This window comes from Bos taurus, chromosome 2, assembly GCF_002263795.3.
Source record: "Bos taurus isolate L1 Dominette 01449 registration number 42190680 breed Hereford chromosome 2, ARS-UCD2.0, whole genome shotgun sequence".
Classification (NCBI taxonomy): Eukaryota; Metazoa; Chordata; class Mammalia; order Artiodactyla; family Bovidae; genus Bos; species Bos taurus.
This window is the reverse complement of record NC_037329.1, coordinates 54,982,128-54,997,784: the sequence shown is the minus strand read 5'-3', so window position 1 is coordinate 54,997,784 and position 15,657 is coordinate 54,982,128. Positions and strand designations below refer to the sequence as shown.

Here is a 15,657-nt window from a genome sequence, read left to right as displayed (position 1 = left end):
TCTTCCTTACCTGAGTCTATATAAAAACAACAGTGAGTTGAAAGAAATGCAAACTCCACTTTCACCAATAACAGTCAAATCAGAAGGCAGAGAAAGATTGTAAACAATTTCCTCATCTCTTAAAATGAGAAAACATCCACATTTCAGGACTGCCATGTCAATTAAGCAATAAACCATTATGAACTAAACTGTTTTTTTAACCATATATCTTAACTTTAATCAATTCTGCAACATGATGTGTTGGAAGAGTTCCTAGGAAAAGTCACCTGTCCTCCAATAATCTCTATATCTACTTGTCTTAATTTTGAGTGTAATACACCTAAGTGCTAAAAATTGTTAGCAACTTTACTCGAATTAGTGTATATGGTAAATTATTGCTACCCCTAGCCACAACCTTACAGAATAAAACTGATTTTCAGTAAGAACGGGAGAGGCAGCAATTAGGGTGCTCTATCAAAAGACCCTGAGGTTAAGGTGCTTGGTCAAAGCTCTGGAGAGATAGAATATAGGGGAGGGGTGTTGGGTGGAAAGAAGATCTTATGGAAAAGACAGTATTTCAAGCACTTTACTGTGGGACGGGTACTATCATGTCCATTGTACAGACAAGGTACTAGAGACCTGGAATGAGTACTTTGTTGCACAAGAGCAAAGATGTTCATTTGGAGGAACTGGCTTTGGTGTCAAGCAGCTGGGATTCAGACCATACCTTGTGACTGCCCCCACCCCTGCCACAGATGAAGAGAGGAAAAGAGAGTGAAGAGAGCACTGTGGCTCAGGTTACTTGGGTCCTCTGCCTGGCCAATATCTAGTCTCCTGTTATTCTTGACTAGCAGGACCGTATATTTTATTTTGGGAAACCCTGAGGAATACACAGTGCCTCATGCCTTAGGTGATCAGTTCCGGCAAACAAGATCTAAGCAGAAACCTACTGAGTTTGCTTTCTGTAAAAGTTATCATCCTCTGAGAAACAGAAAGACTCAGCTGGCACTTGCTGTTTCCCTGTTTTCTTCCCATCTCTCTGGCAGAAATGGATTCATCTGCTAGGGAAGGTGGAAAAGTCCTACTGTGGCTGAAAGACTGACAGCTCCATGCTAAGAATGGCAGAGGAAACCTGCTGTCATTCTGGAGCAGCCATATCAATCCTGGATTGTCCACTTTGGCACTTTTTTTCTTTCTATGAGTTTCTAAAAGTAAACTCTCTTTTGTCTGAGCTCTTTCTTCTGTTCCCTGTGCTCAAGTGCAACACTAACACATAAGGGGATATGCAAAAATAGAAGAAAACCCAGCTCTTGCAGAGAATACCACCTTGCCTGAGTTTGGCACCATATGTAGTGGGTACTCACAGAGCTCTATGCCACATTCTTCCACTGTGTGCACTTACACTGCTCCTGTGGTTGCAGGATCTACACAGAGACCTACCTTCACAAGAGTACAGTGGATATGGTTTAGCTATGGCACTGCAGTAGAATTTGGCAAAAGACAACCTGTAACAGTGTCAGACTTTACTTTTTTGGGGCTCCAAAATCACTGCAGATGGTGACTGCAGCCATGAAATTGAAAGACGCTTACTCCTTGGAAGGAAAGTTATGACCAACCTAGACAGCATATTGAAAAGCAGAGACATTACTTTACCAACAAAGGTCCGTCTAGTCAAGGCTATGGTTTTTCCTGTGGTCATGTATGAATGTGAGAGTTGGACTGTGAAGAAGGCTGAGCGCCAAAGAATTGATGCTTTTGAACTGTGGTGTTGGAGAAGACTCTTGAGAGTCCCTGGGACTGCAAGGAGATCCAACCAGTCCATTCTGAAGGAGATCAGCCCTGGGATTTCTTTGGAAGGAATGATGCTAAAGCTGAAACTCCAGTCCTTTGGCCACCTCATGCGAAGAGTTGACTCATTGGAAAAGACTCTGATGCTGGGAGGGATTGGGGGCAGGAGGAGAAGGGGACAACAGAGGATGAGATGGCTGAATGGCATCACTGACTCGATGGACGTGAGTCTGAGTGAACTCCAGGATTTGGTGATGGACAGAGAGGCCTGGCATGCTGCGATTCATGGGGTCGCAAAGAGTTGGACACGACTGAGCAATTGAACTAACTAACTAACTAAGATAAATGCAACCTGAGGTCTATTTTTTTATGGAGTATAAACTGATAATGTTTATTTGTATGTTTGTTTTTACATTTTAATTATTTTACAAACAAATGAAGACAAAGAAGAATATACAACTGAGCTCACAAAAGCTCAGTAAAACCTAAAATATTTTCTATATGATCCTTTACAGAAAAAGTCTACTGGTCCCTGCAGAAGGACAGGACAGTGTAAAGTCAATATGAAAATTATCACAACTATCCAGTTTTCAAATCTTAGCCTCCCATAATGCCATTTTTATATTCCCTGGTTGGTCAATGAGTCACCAAATCCACATCATGTTCTATAGTAGAACAACTCTAAATGATTTTCTGAAGGAAGTTAGTGGAGGATGATAAGGAAAAAGGAAAACGATCAGAACAAATACACTTCTGACTTAAAAGGAAGAATCTAGTTTTAAGTATATAAACATCAGATTGCCAGAAAAGAACATACATCTGCTGACCACTGATTGTTGAAAAGTAAGTATCGTTAAGCATTCAACAGAAAATCCTACAAGGAATTACATATTGAATGCCTCAGAATAAAAGCACTTTTCAGGAAGACTTCCCTGCCACAGGTGGTACCAAGCTTTCATTCCACAAATAACACTTCCACTATTCACTTTAATTCTCATCATACAAAATGCTAGACTAACAACTCGATTGAAAGCCCTAAGGAAAAAGATGATGATTTTCCTGATTTTCAATTCTCACAGCTTCATAGGGCCTGAAAGATGGTTAGCTGTTTAGATACTTGGCAAATTATTTCAAATAATGTAGAGAAAAAAGGCTTTCACTTCTAATATAAGGCTAAAGAACTATTTCTCATAGTCAATGGTAAGGGTATAAATTATGAAATTTCTCTAATTTCACATTAAAAAAACTCATCCCAACATGAAATCAGCTTATTGCTAAATCAGCCCCATTCAAGAAGGTTTTCTTTGACCTTATATGGCTGTTAGTGAAAGCTTACTTCTGCCTCATGAATAGTAGAAAATACCCTTTCAACCTGGACCTACACAAACACAGAAGAGGAAGAAAATATGTGCCTGTTAACCTTGCAGATCCCCAAATATCTCAATTTCATTTGATTTTCATTGTTTTTCTGTATGCATGTATACCTTCTAAAGCATTTTGGTCATCAGCTTCTCAGAAGACAAGCTTTTCCTCTTCCTCTGTAACATCCAATTTTTTCTCTGTTAGAATTTTGTCATTGCAGAGCTTTCACAATGTCATAATAAATTATATGCTATATTGGTCTTCTTATCATTTTAAAGGGTAAATGGATTTAGGAAAAATAAATCATTGAATCAGTGATTTTTACCTAGTATTTTGTAGATACAACATACTTTGTCTTCAAATCAAAGATAAGATACTTTTGCTCATACACCTTGCACAAAATTCCCCTTCTTAAGAATCAATCTTCAAGGTTTGATTTCTAGTATTTATCTTTCACAATGAATGTATGTACAGTCATATAATTATAAAATTATGCAAATATTTTATGTAGATCAGTGATGATTGCATATAAATGTTATAAAACAACACATTACAAAGCACTATGATTAGGGAAAATGGTAATTGTGAACATCTGGATTGAGAAATTTAAATCTGAAAAAGTCTGATATTTTTCATAAAGCCTTTTCTCAGTGTTTGTCCAGATTTCATTTGGTACTGACTGAAACCACTTATCTGAGACAGGCTAATTAAATGTAGATCCAAATATGTTACTCAGATGAAACACCCAGGTTTTTTAAAAAGTATTTTTCTCTCTTTGTTATGTAACTACTTTGGTATAAGAATTTTTTTAGTGTTGCTCTTGAGAATATTCAGCAATTTTGATATCTGAGAGTACAGTAAGAATGGCCAAAATGAGAAAACATTTAAAGTCAAACACAAAATTTCATTGAGGAAAACAACTATATACCTAAAATTGCAAAAATATCTTGAGCAGGTATGAATTTCATTTTAAAAACTAAGGAAGAAGAAAATCTATCTCTATTTTCAATGAAACCACATGTAATTTCTAATTTGAGGCTTTAGTCTGGCCAAAGCCCCTCATCTCTGTGAATTGAAGGACCTACCTTTTTCCCCCAAACACAAGTATGTTTACCTTCTGGGCAAGATGGATATTCAAAGTACTTCCAAACACTGGTGGAGAAACTGGCCCTTTCAGAGCAGGTATTCAATCAATCAGGGCAGATGCCAACTGACAAACAAAAGTCTCGTCCACTAGTGTGGGCCTGTTGGCTATCGATCATGTTCCTAGAGGCAAAGAGCTGGCATGGGAGGGGGAGTGGAATATTTGTCATCCACCCACTTTGGCATTCACTTTGAAGTCTCTTTCTTTTCTGGGTTTGAGCTTTGACCACAAAGGTCTTGCACCTTGTCTGTACCACAAATCCTCTCCAGCCTGATTCTCCTACTGAGCTCTTTCTTGAATACAAGGGGGAACATCATTATTCTCTTTTCTTCAGCAGCATGGAGGGAGAGGCTATGCAGTCTTTTCATCTCAATCGTTTTTACACTGTAACAGGTATAAGTTTCAGGGCATTTCTCCTTCAATCTGCCTTTCTACAAATGGATTCCACAAAGCTATCTCATGTCTCTGTCATGTTTCTCATCAGGAATTTAATGATATGATCAGGGTAAAAATGCAAGCCTCCAAAACTCAATAATTTAATTTTTTAGTCTGATTATGCCATGACAATTTTTCCTTGCATCTAATGAGGAGAGAACTCCTCTATGGCACTTCAATAAGGGAAGCCTAAGACTGAAACAGAGTTAAGTCCCACTTCTTATATAGAAGAAATATAGTCCAACTATTTATATTTTTCATGGCCAGAGTATTTTGATATTGTTGTCTTTCACATAATTATACCATCCACATTCATATGCATGATTTTGAGATTTCTCTCATTTTCCATTTTAAAAAACTTTGTGAAGGTGTAATTCACATACCATACAATTCACCCATTTAATACACATAGTTCAATGTATTTAAATATATTAACAAGAGTTGTGTAACTATCACTGGAATCTAATTTTAGAACATTTTCATCACCTCCAAAGAGACTCCAACTCATTAGAAGACACTCCTCAATCCCCTCCAACTCACTGGTCACTGGCAACTTAGCTACTTTCTGTCTCTAGAGATTCGCCTATTGGGATATTTTACATGAATGGAATCATATCATATGTGATATTTTGTGACTGGCTTGTTTTCCCTCACATGATGTTTTCAGGATTTATCCATGTAGCATGTATAAGTATTTCAATTTTTTATTGTTAAATAATATTCCTTACTATGGAGTTACCACATTTTATTTATCCACTATTTTCTTCTTATTATACTTTTTCCTTTTATCACGCCTGGAGCATTATCTATGCTATAGGAGTCAAGAAAATGTTTTCAGAATTAAACTGATGAAATTGATATAAAATTAGAAATACAGTAAACAACTGCAATTCCTTCCAACCAAAAAACTGATCTATTCAAATTGAAAAAAGGCAATTAATGTAGATATTCAAGAACTCATATGTTGAGAAACTTTAAAAGCACCAGGAAACATGGAAACAGTGAGTAAGCATTGTTTCTGCCTTCATCAAAACATTGTTTCCATCTAAAGAACTTATAAACAAGTAGATAATAGTGGAGAATGGTAACCATAATTGTTATCTCTATAATATCAAGCAGTAACAATGAAGGATTTTCTTTTTTCATGTTGACTTCACAGAACTATGTAGTTGCTTTGAGAATGATACTGATAAGCTGATATGCCTGTTTGCCTGGGTAGTAAAGACTGATACTAGTAATGCCAGATTTATTAATGCAAAAATCTAGCAGACTCTCCATACTCCTCATGATAGAGGATATTAAAAAGAAAGTGTAGAAGACTTAGCTGTGGGTCCTGTTATTACTTACAATTTTTATTTAATGGCATTTTTCTCATGACAAAACCCTTAATGGACTCTGAGTTACATGCAGAGGTACAATTAGAATTAAGACTCTTGTATTAAGAGTTTTGAATTTGATATTATAAAATCAAAGATATTCACCACACGAATGGACAAATGTAGTTTTTATCTTTCAAGTTCAAAAGAAAATATGTTCAATAATTTGTGTAGCACTCTAGACACTAATAGAAATAATATGGGAGCTAAAGCTTGATTAGTTCATTATTCTTTGTATGTGTTCCTCTGCCTCAAAATGTGTGAGATAAATTAGTGGAGAGGATTTTATTCCCTTTTAGTGCTGTGTTTTAATGGATTTTTTTCTCTTCAAGTATAATTTTCCTAGGAGTAACACAATCACATTGAAAGAATTAACCTTGCATTTTCTTCCCTTCATGAGTTAATTCACACAACAAAACCACATTTAATGCTCTCATTCACATAGTCATTTTAAAGGAAATACAAACAAAAGTTTTTTTAAGTTTTCAGGCTATTTGGAAAATAAAAAAGAATAAGGTGAAATAGCAGTCATCCATGAAAACAACTGACATTTAGTTTCACATGTAAGGTAAATCTGAATGGCAAGAGAACCTTTCTACTCACAGGTATCTAAAGATTCGTCTGAATCATCAGGGCAGTCAGGGTCTCCATCACACAGCCAGCTCTGGGAGACACAAGTCACGTGATCGTGGCAAAGAAATTCACCAGGATCACAGGACTGCTGATCTGAAAATGAAAGTGTTTCAAAATAAAATATGAATGATCTGAACATGAACACGAGAACAGTACAAAGATGAAATGTGAGAAAGCAATGCATAAAAGGTACATGAATGGGATCCACACTTCCTATTCAGCTGCAAAGCTAGACCAATTATTTTTCTTAATTTAACCCACTCAGCTCAAGCACTCAAATTCGAAAGACGGAATTTTTTGGAGTCTCACACAACCTATCCTAAAAATAGTTAAGAATTCTGTTTGTTTTGGGGGCTACAAATCTTTCTCATGTCAGTTAAGGCATATATATATTCCAGCAAGAAGGTTAATAGAAGATGTTGATCCAAAGCAGAAGTTCTTAAGCAGAATCTTTTAGTTTCCTACTCTGGCCCAAGAAAAGGAAGAATCAGCCAAAAAAGTGAAACCTTGTACATAAATACCATCTCTTAGTATTCAGTTCTTAACCGTTCACCCCGATGCTGGAACTTCATGCCTCTCTATCTATTAGATACCCCATCTCATCTTATTTTCTCTTCTCTTTTTCACTGAAACTTCCCAACTGAAAGCTTCTGCTTCTCGACAATGAGAGTGATAGAACATTCCATAAAGCTTTGCTCTAATTCAGGTTTTTACATTTGTTTGCATTCAAAATTCCATTATTTTCCTTCCATTGTTTCAGAATATTTAGGATCTGTTGCCTTTCATCAAGTCCTAATAAATTCATCAGATGCTGCTTTTTGCAATAGTCTTATTAGTGTCCTATAAGTTTATTCAATAAAATATTTCCTTTTTAAAATAATTTTAAAATATGTCTGATATAAAAATGTTTTTATAATTGATGACCTCTGAGTATAAAGGAGTGTTAGGATTGTTAGACATTTGATATCACTTATTCTTTATTATGTATATATATATATATATATATATATGAGTATATATGTTTATATATATATAATATATACAAATGAGTCAAGATAAAAGAAATTCATCAGTAGATATGTCTTTTGATATATATCAAATACATATTCTAGGTGATATGAAAGCATTACACCATAGCTTAATTGACCTTTTCCCACTAACAATATGCAAAACGATGGCACATTTTCCACTTAATGGTTTGATAAAATATAGTATGTCTTTCCCTTCTCTCCCTCAGCCTCTTCTTCCAATCTCAAAGTAACTTAAAACAAGAATACTTTACAGTTCATAGGAAGACTTCCATGGGGGCTCAGATAGTAAAGCATCTGCCTACAATGCAGAAGACTTGGGTTCAATACCTGGGTCAGGAAGATCCTCTGGAGAAGGAAATGCCTACCTACTTCAGTACTCTTGCCCGGAAAATCCCATGGACAAAGGAACATGATAGGCTACAGTCCATGGGGTCACACAGTCAGACACAACTAAGTGACTTCACTTCACTTACAGTTCACACATATCCACAAAACATACATCCATAATTAACTTTTCCTACTCTACACCATGATATTTTCTCAAAGTTCATACATTTTTACCTTACTACATTTTCAATAAATTCACTATCAGTTCCATACTCATTACCACTGCTATCATAATCGTTGTTTTTTTCTAACATCAGGCTGCTTCTGTATATTGTGAATTTGGCCTTAGAGCTGGTGCTATCGAATCAAAGATGTGGAAGTCTCAGTCTTTGTCTTGAAAAATTCACCAGCCTACTTGTACCAACAGAATCAAAAGGAAAAAAAAAGTACACCGTATACAAAAAGGTGCCAAATAAATGATGTAGAAAATAACTGCTAAAAGGAGAGCTCACAAGTAGAGACAGATGGAGATGAAGAAAATTTGGGGGATGTACTAAAGTATTATTTTAAAGGTAGGTAGGAGATGGCTAAATGAAGAATAAACATAAGACATTCCAGACAAGAGGTAGGATAAAAAAAAGCTAATGCACTAATTACTAAATTGCATTTGAGACAAATATTTTATATTGTAATTGAAATGACATTCATGTTATAAGATCTAGGTTTTTCTCCACCAAACATTATGTGTGATATTTATAAGTATGTTCCAATGCTAGAGGAAGGGGACTTAAACTTTGCTTTTAGGCAGTCATGTACATGTAGTTAATGCAAAGAGACAGAGACTATATGATTTATTATCAAACTGGGAGAGATCTTAGAGTGAAGGAAGACATTAATAACTACCCTGGGGCAACAAGTATAAACCAAATCTCAACCAGAAAAATCAGAATGACTATTGATTATAACTATAGCTATTCTGCATTTGGTGACTTTTGAGATGCTAGGTTGTCCCATCCTTATTCCTCCCAAACTATAATTGCTATAAGGAAAGGGAGAAAAAATGGTGCCTTGCTAAGTGCCATTATATAGTGCCATAAGTAAATGATCAATAAGAATTTGAAGTATAAAGAAATGAAAAGGGCCATACAGAACAATTTATGGGTGATGAAAAATAATGTGTCAAAAACATAGGTCATATTTAGTAATGAAGGACTTTAAGTACTGTAGGAAGCATTCTGTAGATAATTTGAGGGTATGGAAAAGTACTTAAGAAAGGGTATTCTTAAGGTCATCTGTTAAGAGACTATTGCCATTGTCTAGAAACAAGTTCAAGATGACAGGTAAAGCAGTGGGGACTAAAATGGAAACTCTGTTCTAAATGATGTAATGTAAGAGTTAGGAGTTGCTGACTAAATGTTGAAAGGCTCAAATATGCCTCCAAGTAAATAGCCTTAGAAATTGATTAAATGGTGTCTCAAAACAAAGATAGGATATAGAGATGGGAAACAAAGAAAAGATATTGTGTATGTGAATGTAGATTTGCATATGAGCCTGGTCATGGGGACAGTGGAATAATAATAGTAAAGAGTAATCAGTATTTTTATAGTGCTCTGCAGCTCAAAAAGCAGTTCCATCCCTGGCATTTTTATTTCTTCATTCATTTATTTATTCAACAAATATCACTGGGCTTCTACTATGTTCTAGGAATTGAGGATACGATAGTAAGTAAAACAAAGCAGAATTCCTTGCCAACATGGAGTTTATGTTACAGTAGAGGATAGAAACAGAAATAAGTAAGTTAATGGTAAAATGTATTAGAAGATAAACTCTATGGGAAAAAAGTAAAACAGGAATGGGGATTTGTGTTAGAGACTGGGAAGACGGATATAGAACTTTGATATAGAAGACTGATATAGAATCAGGTAGTCAGAATATGTCACAGAGAATGTAAAGGCTTATGGACGACCCAGAGGATGGTATGGGGAGGGAGGAGGGAAGAGGGTTCAGGATGGGGAACACATGTATATCTGTGGCGGATTCATTTTGATATTTGGCAAAACTAATACAATTATGTAAAGTTTAAAAATAAAATAAAATAAAAAAAAAGAAGATCAGAGTGACATACACTTGAATAAAAGCCCATGTGTCAAGAACCTGTGGCAGTATTTCATTGTATATATATGTAGCACATCGTCTTTATCCATTCCTCCATCAATGGACATTTAGGTTGCTTCTATGTCCCAGTACTGCTGTGAACATAGGAATGCATGTATTTTCTTGAATTATCCTTTTGTCTGAATATATGCCCAGGAGTGGACTGCTGGATCATATGTAGCTCTATTTTTAGTTTTCTTTAAGGAACCTCCTTACTGTTCTCCACTGTGACTGCATCAATTTACATTCCCATCAACAACGTAGTGGGGGGGTTCCCTTTTCTCCACTCTTGTCTCCAATATGTATATAATGGAATATTGCCTGCGTGCATGCTCACTCACTCAGTCAGGTCTGATTCTGTAACCCTATGGACTGTAACCCTTTAGGTTCCTCTGTCTATGGGACTCTGCAGGCAAGAATTTTGGAGTGGGTTACCATTTCCTCCACCAGGAGACCTTCCTGAACCAGGGGCTGTACCCATATCTCCTGCATCTCCTGCATTGGCAGGCAGATTGTTTCCCATTGAGCCACCTGGGAAACCCTCAAATGGGATATTACTCAGGCATAACAAAGAATGAAATAACATCATTTTTAGAAACAGGGATGGACCTAGAGATGATTACACTAGGCAAAGTAAGTAAGACCAGGAAAGACAAATATATGATATTGATTACATGTCAAATCTAAAAAAAAAAAAAAGGTATATATAAATAGACTTATTTACAAAACAGAAATAGAGTTGTAGAGGTAGAAAATAAACTTAAGGTTACAGTCAGGGAAAAGTGTGGTGAGAGGGATAAATTGGGAGATTGGGTTTGGCATATTCGCACTCAGTTCAGTTCAGTTCAGTTCAGTCCCTCAGTCGTGTCTGACTCTTTGTGACCCCATGAAACGCAGCATGCCAGGCCTCCCTGTCCATCACCAACTCCCGGAGTTCACTCAGACCCACGTCCATCGAGTCAGTGATGCCATCCAGCCATCTCATCCTCTGGCATCCCCTTCTCCTCCTGCCCCCAATCCCTCCCAGCATCAGAGTCTTTTCCAATGAGTCAACTCCTCGCACGAGGTGGCCAAAGTACTGGAGTTTCAGCTTCAGCATTATACCCTCCAAAGAAATCCCAGGGCTGATCTCCTTCAGAATGGACTGGTTGGATAGATAACTAATAAAGACCTAGCGTATAGCACAAAGAACTCAGTATTCTGTAATGACCTATATGGGAAAATAATATAAAAGAGTGGATATATGTTTATGCATAACTGATTCACTATGCTGTATACCTGAAACTAACACAACACTGTAAATCAACTATACTCCAAGAAAAATCAATTTGATAAAAGAACTTGTGGCAAGAGAGAACCCAGCTAATTTAAAGAACAATAAGAAACTCTGAGTGGCTGGAGAAAAATCAAAAAGCAGAAGAATTGAGGTCAGGGAATCAATAAATATGGGGTTGAGGGTGGCAGGTGAAGGCTTTGCGTTTTACAAAAAAAATAAGATGGGAAACCACTGGAATATTCTGAGTAGAGAGACACAGTCTAAGTGACTTTCTTTCTAAAGGATGACTCTGGCTACTGTGTTGAAATAGAATACAGTGAAGTGAAGGTAGAAGCAGAGAGGTCAACTAGGATATTATTGCAATAATGTGGGTGAAAGGGGATAGCTGTGTGGATAAATGTGTTGGTGAAATGGAGTTTCAAGATGATTTGATGAGGAAACTGAAGTTGAATGTCTTTTCACCATCTTGTTAAATGTCAGGATCTTAAATTCAGATCTCTGACCCCAAACGTATAACTTTTCAACTTTTTTTTTTTTTTTGTATTATACTGACTGTGAGGTGCTTGGGAGACATCCAGGAATAAATATGCAATAGGCAGTGACAACTCGAAGTCTGAAATTCAAGAGAAAGTTCAAAACTGAAGATACAGAAAAGAACTGGAGCTGTATGAAAACACTGAAAAGCGTAAGAATAGATTTAGATGAAATTAAAGACAGGTGCGGGAAGAGAGAAAGACAGACAGGAAGAGAAAGTCAACAAAGTAAGAGTAGGTCAGGGACTTCCCAGGTGGTCCAGTGGCTAAGACTACAAGTTCCCAATGTAGGGCGGTGAGGTTCCATCACTGACCAGGAACTAGATCCCACATGTAGCAACTAAGAGTCTGCTGTGCTGTGCCAAATCATTCAATCCTGTCCAACTCTTTGTGACTCCATGGACTGCAGCCCACATGCCATAGCTAAGACCTTGCGCAGGCAAGTAAATAAATAAATGATATTTTTAAAAAAAGAGCAGGTCAGGCAAGGAGATAGAAAGTTTAGCCAGAGATACAAGAGACGGACAAGGGGGAAAGGGATGCATTAAAATCATGGAAAATTTTAAGAATGGATTAACAAAGGGGTTTACCAATGACCAAGCACAAGTAGGATAAATTATAAGATGGAGCATACTTGAAGGTCAAGGGATACATGTCACTGAAGGGAGAGAGACTGCAGGTTCCAAAATGATAGGAAAGTTCAGCAGCTCCTAAGAACTCAAAGGACTTTGATGCAAACCTAACCAACAGTGGGAGCATCTGCTCTGAGAAAGGAAGGACAGAAAAATGAGAGAGATAAAGCATTAGCTGGTAGAGAAGAAGGTTAAGGTATTCCTACCTGGTTGTGTTTTCTCAAAAAACTGAAAAGCAGGATTCACTTTTGGAATTTAAAGAAAGTAGAATTGGAAAGAGTGGTAAAGATTCAGAATGCATAGAAAAATGAAAAGTGAGTCAACTAGAAATCTGTGAAAGGATGTCTTTCTAACAGCAATGGGAATCCAATTAAATTGGAAAGTATATATTTGACAGTTAATTTGTTTTGTATGAGTGTCCAAATGTTCACCTGCATTGAGCCATAGATACAAATAATTTCTTGGGAAAATGCCATAAGAAAGACCCTAGGGAAAATACGTAAACCACTCTTCCTCAATACATATGCAGACGTACTGATAGAGAAGAAAGAAGAAAGTGAAGTCCTCAGTCATGTCTGACTCTTTGAGACCCTATGGACTGTAGATTTTCCAGGCAAGAATACTGGAGTGGGTTGCCATTTCCTTCTCCCTGACCCAGGAATTGAACCTGGGTCTCCTGCATTGCAGGCAAACTCTACTGTCTGAGCCACCAGAAAAGCCCCAGATGTATTGACACATAGACACATATACAAAATCATCATGATGCAAACTTTTTTTTTTTTTAAGTATGATATACTTATGGGAGTTTACCTAATGAGCCTACGTTATCAGCTTGCTCAGCAAGCTCCAACCTTTAAAGGGAGTTTGCATTGTTGCAATTTTGAGGACAGTTTTATATTATCCCTCTAGGAAACAGCAGTTAAGAATAACTTGTTACAACCCACCTATTTATTCTTCTACTACATATTCCATTTCAAGGTCAGTTTTTAAAGCATTGATTATTGGATTCAAATAAATGAATTTCTACCATTTTAAGGTACTTATTTTAAAATACATACACTGGATTGATTTCTTTGAATCAGAAGCTAAATATGTTATGTCTATGTGCATTTTCCATTTATCCTTTTTAATGCTTCATGTTACACTTCTGAGATAGCCAAACTAATCTTATTTTACATGTCTTCCTATTGTATGAAATGTAATATTATACACTGTAATTAAAACAAGAAGCTTATGAGAATGTGCAGGCAGTTTTGCTAGCATTCATAAGGAAGAAGATCAAAGCTAATACTGCGATTCTTCATAATAATAGACTCTTGCAGTCAAAAGACATGAAAAGATTAGGACAACCATAGCCTATGGAGTTTACTGAGTTTGGATTCATCCTGGCATGAGGAAATCTTGGTGTAATAATCCTGTTACACTTATATTAATACATCTAATTACTTGTCTTAATAAACATGTATACTAATACTTTTGGAGTTTGGATGTCAATGGCCTTAGCTAAAAGATTTTATATACATGAGTTGGCCTATATTAGTTAATTTATATTTTCTCATTTTACAATAATGAGAAATTGCTACTCAGAAACCATACAGGTCAAATACTAAAACTGATATCTGTCAATAGGGGTCAATTGTGTAGTCTCTACTAAGTCCTTGAGTATTTTATTATAATTAAGTTATAATACTGTCATTGAATTTCCCTTAAAAGTTGATTTGCTACTTCAATACTAATCAGAATGTTAACTTACCAACAAATTGTGTCCTGAGTACATGATAGGGCATCATATGGGAACATTTGAAGGACATATACACGATGAGCTATGGTAGCTAATTACAACTTAAATGTAAAGGAGGGATAATACCCACTCAACAGCCAAATTACTGAGAAGTCTGATACTAAACCTAGTTAAGGAAGAAACAGATACAGCCTCTTGAACAAATTGAGTATGAGGAAAATGCTCTGAGTTAGGTTTTCAAACTTAGTTAACATGAAAAATATTTACTTATTATATCTATATGTGTGTGTGTGTGTGCTCCATTGTGTCCAACTCTTTGCAACTCCATGGACTGTAGCCTACCACACTCCTCTGTCCATGGGATTTCCCAGGCAAGAATATTGGAGTACTATATCTTATATCTATATCTCATTGCTAACTTAAACATAATTATTAAAAGAAAATATGGTTATATATTGTTCATGTAATAGGTAATGAATTCATTATCAGAAAAGAATTCTTATAGAGACCTACATAATACATTGCCTGTTCAACTTCAAAGTTTGATAAAGCTCATGTAAAATTAGCTATCAGGAATCAGGAAACACCATGATTCTTTTTCCTTTATATTTATCTACTCCAGAAAAATATGCAAATGTAAATGAAGAATATCATCAGAATCCATTTATTTTTCATAAGATATTGAAAAGACTTCTTCTCCAATGTTTTTTCCTACCATCCTTTCACCATTCAGCATATTCTTTAAGCTCTCCATACTGTTCTATTCACTTTCCTTAGATACATCATTGTATGTATTTTTGTATTTACTTTATCTGCTTATTTATTTGATTGGAATGGCTTTTCTCTGTAACAAAACTAGTACTGCTGACAAAGGTCCATCTAGTCAAAGCTATGGTTTTTCTAGCTGTCATGTATGGATTTGAGAGTTGGACCATAAAGAAGGCTGAGCTCTGAAGAATTGATGCTTTTGAACTGTTATGCTGGAGAAGACTCTTGAGAGTCCTTTGGACAGCAAAGAGATCAAACTAGTCAATCCTAAAGGAAATCAACCCTGAATATTCATGGAAGGACTGATACTGAAGCTGAAGCTCCAATACTTTGGCCATTTGATGTGAACAGCTGACTTATTGGAAAAGACCCTGATGGGGGGAAAGATTAAGGGTAGGAGGAGAAGGGGGTGAGATGGTTGGATGGCATCATTGACTCAATGTACATGAGTCTGAGCAAACTCCAGAGATAGTGAAAG

At 36.3% G+C, this 15,657-nt stretch overlaps 1 protein-coding gene across 1 annotated transcript in view; it reads right to left on the bottom strand.

The window, feature by feature from the left end:
* The window catches only part of LOC132343034 (low-density lipoprotein receptor-related protein 1B-like), a 1,281,806-nt gene that overhangs the window by 895,089 nt on the left and 371,060 nt on the right, over positions 1 to 15,657 (bottom strand). Inside the window, exon 2 of the mRNA XM_059878471.1 lies at positions 6,688 to 6,810. Within this exon, the coding sequence (XP_059734454.1) occupies positions 6,688 to 6,810 (123 nt within the window). The remainder of the gene's footprint in view (positions 1 to 6,687; positions 6,811 to 15,657) is intronic.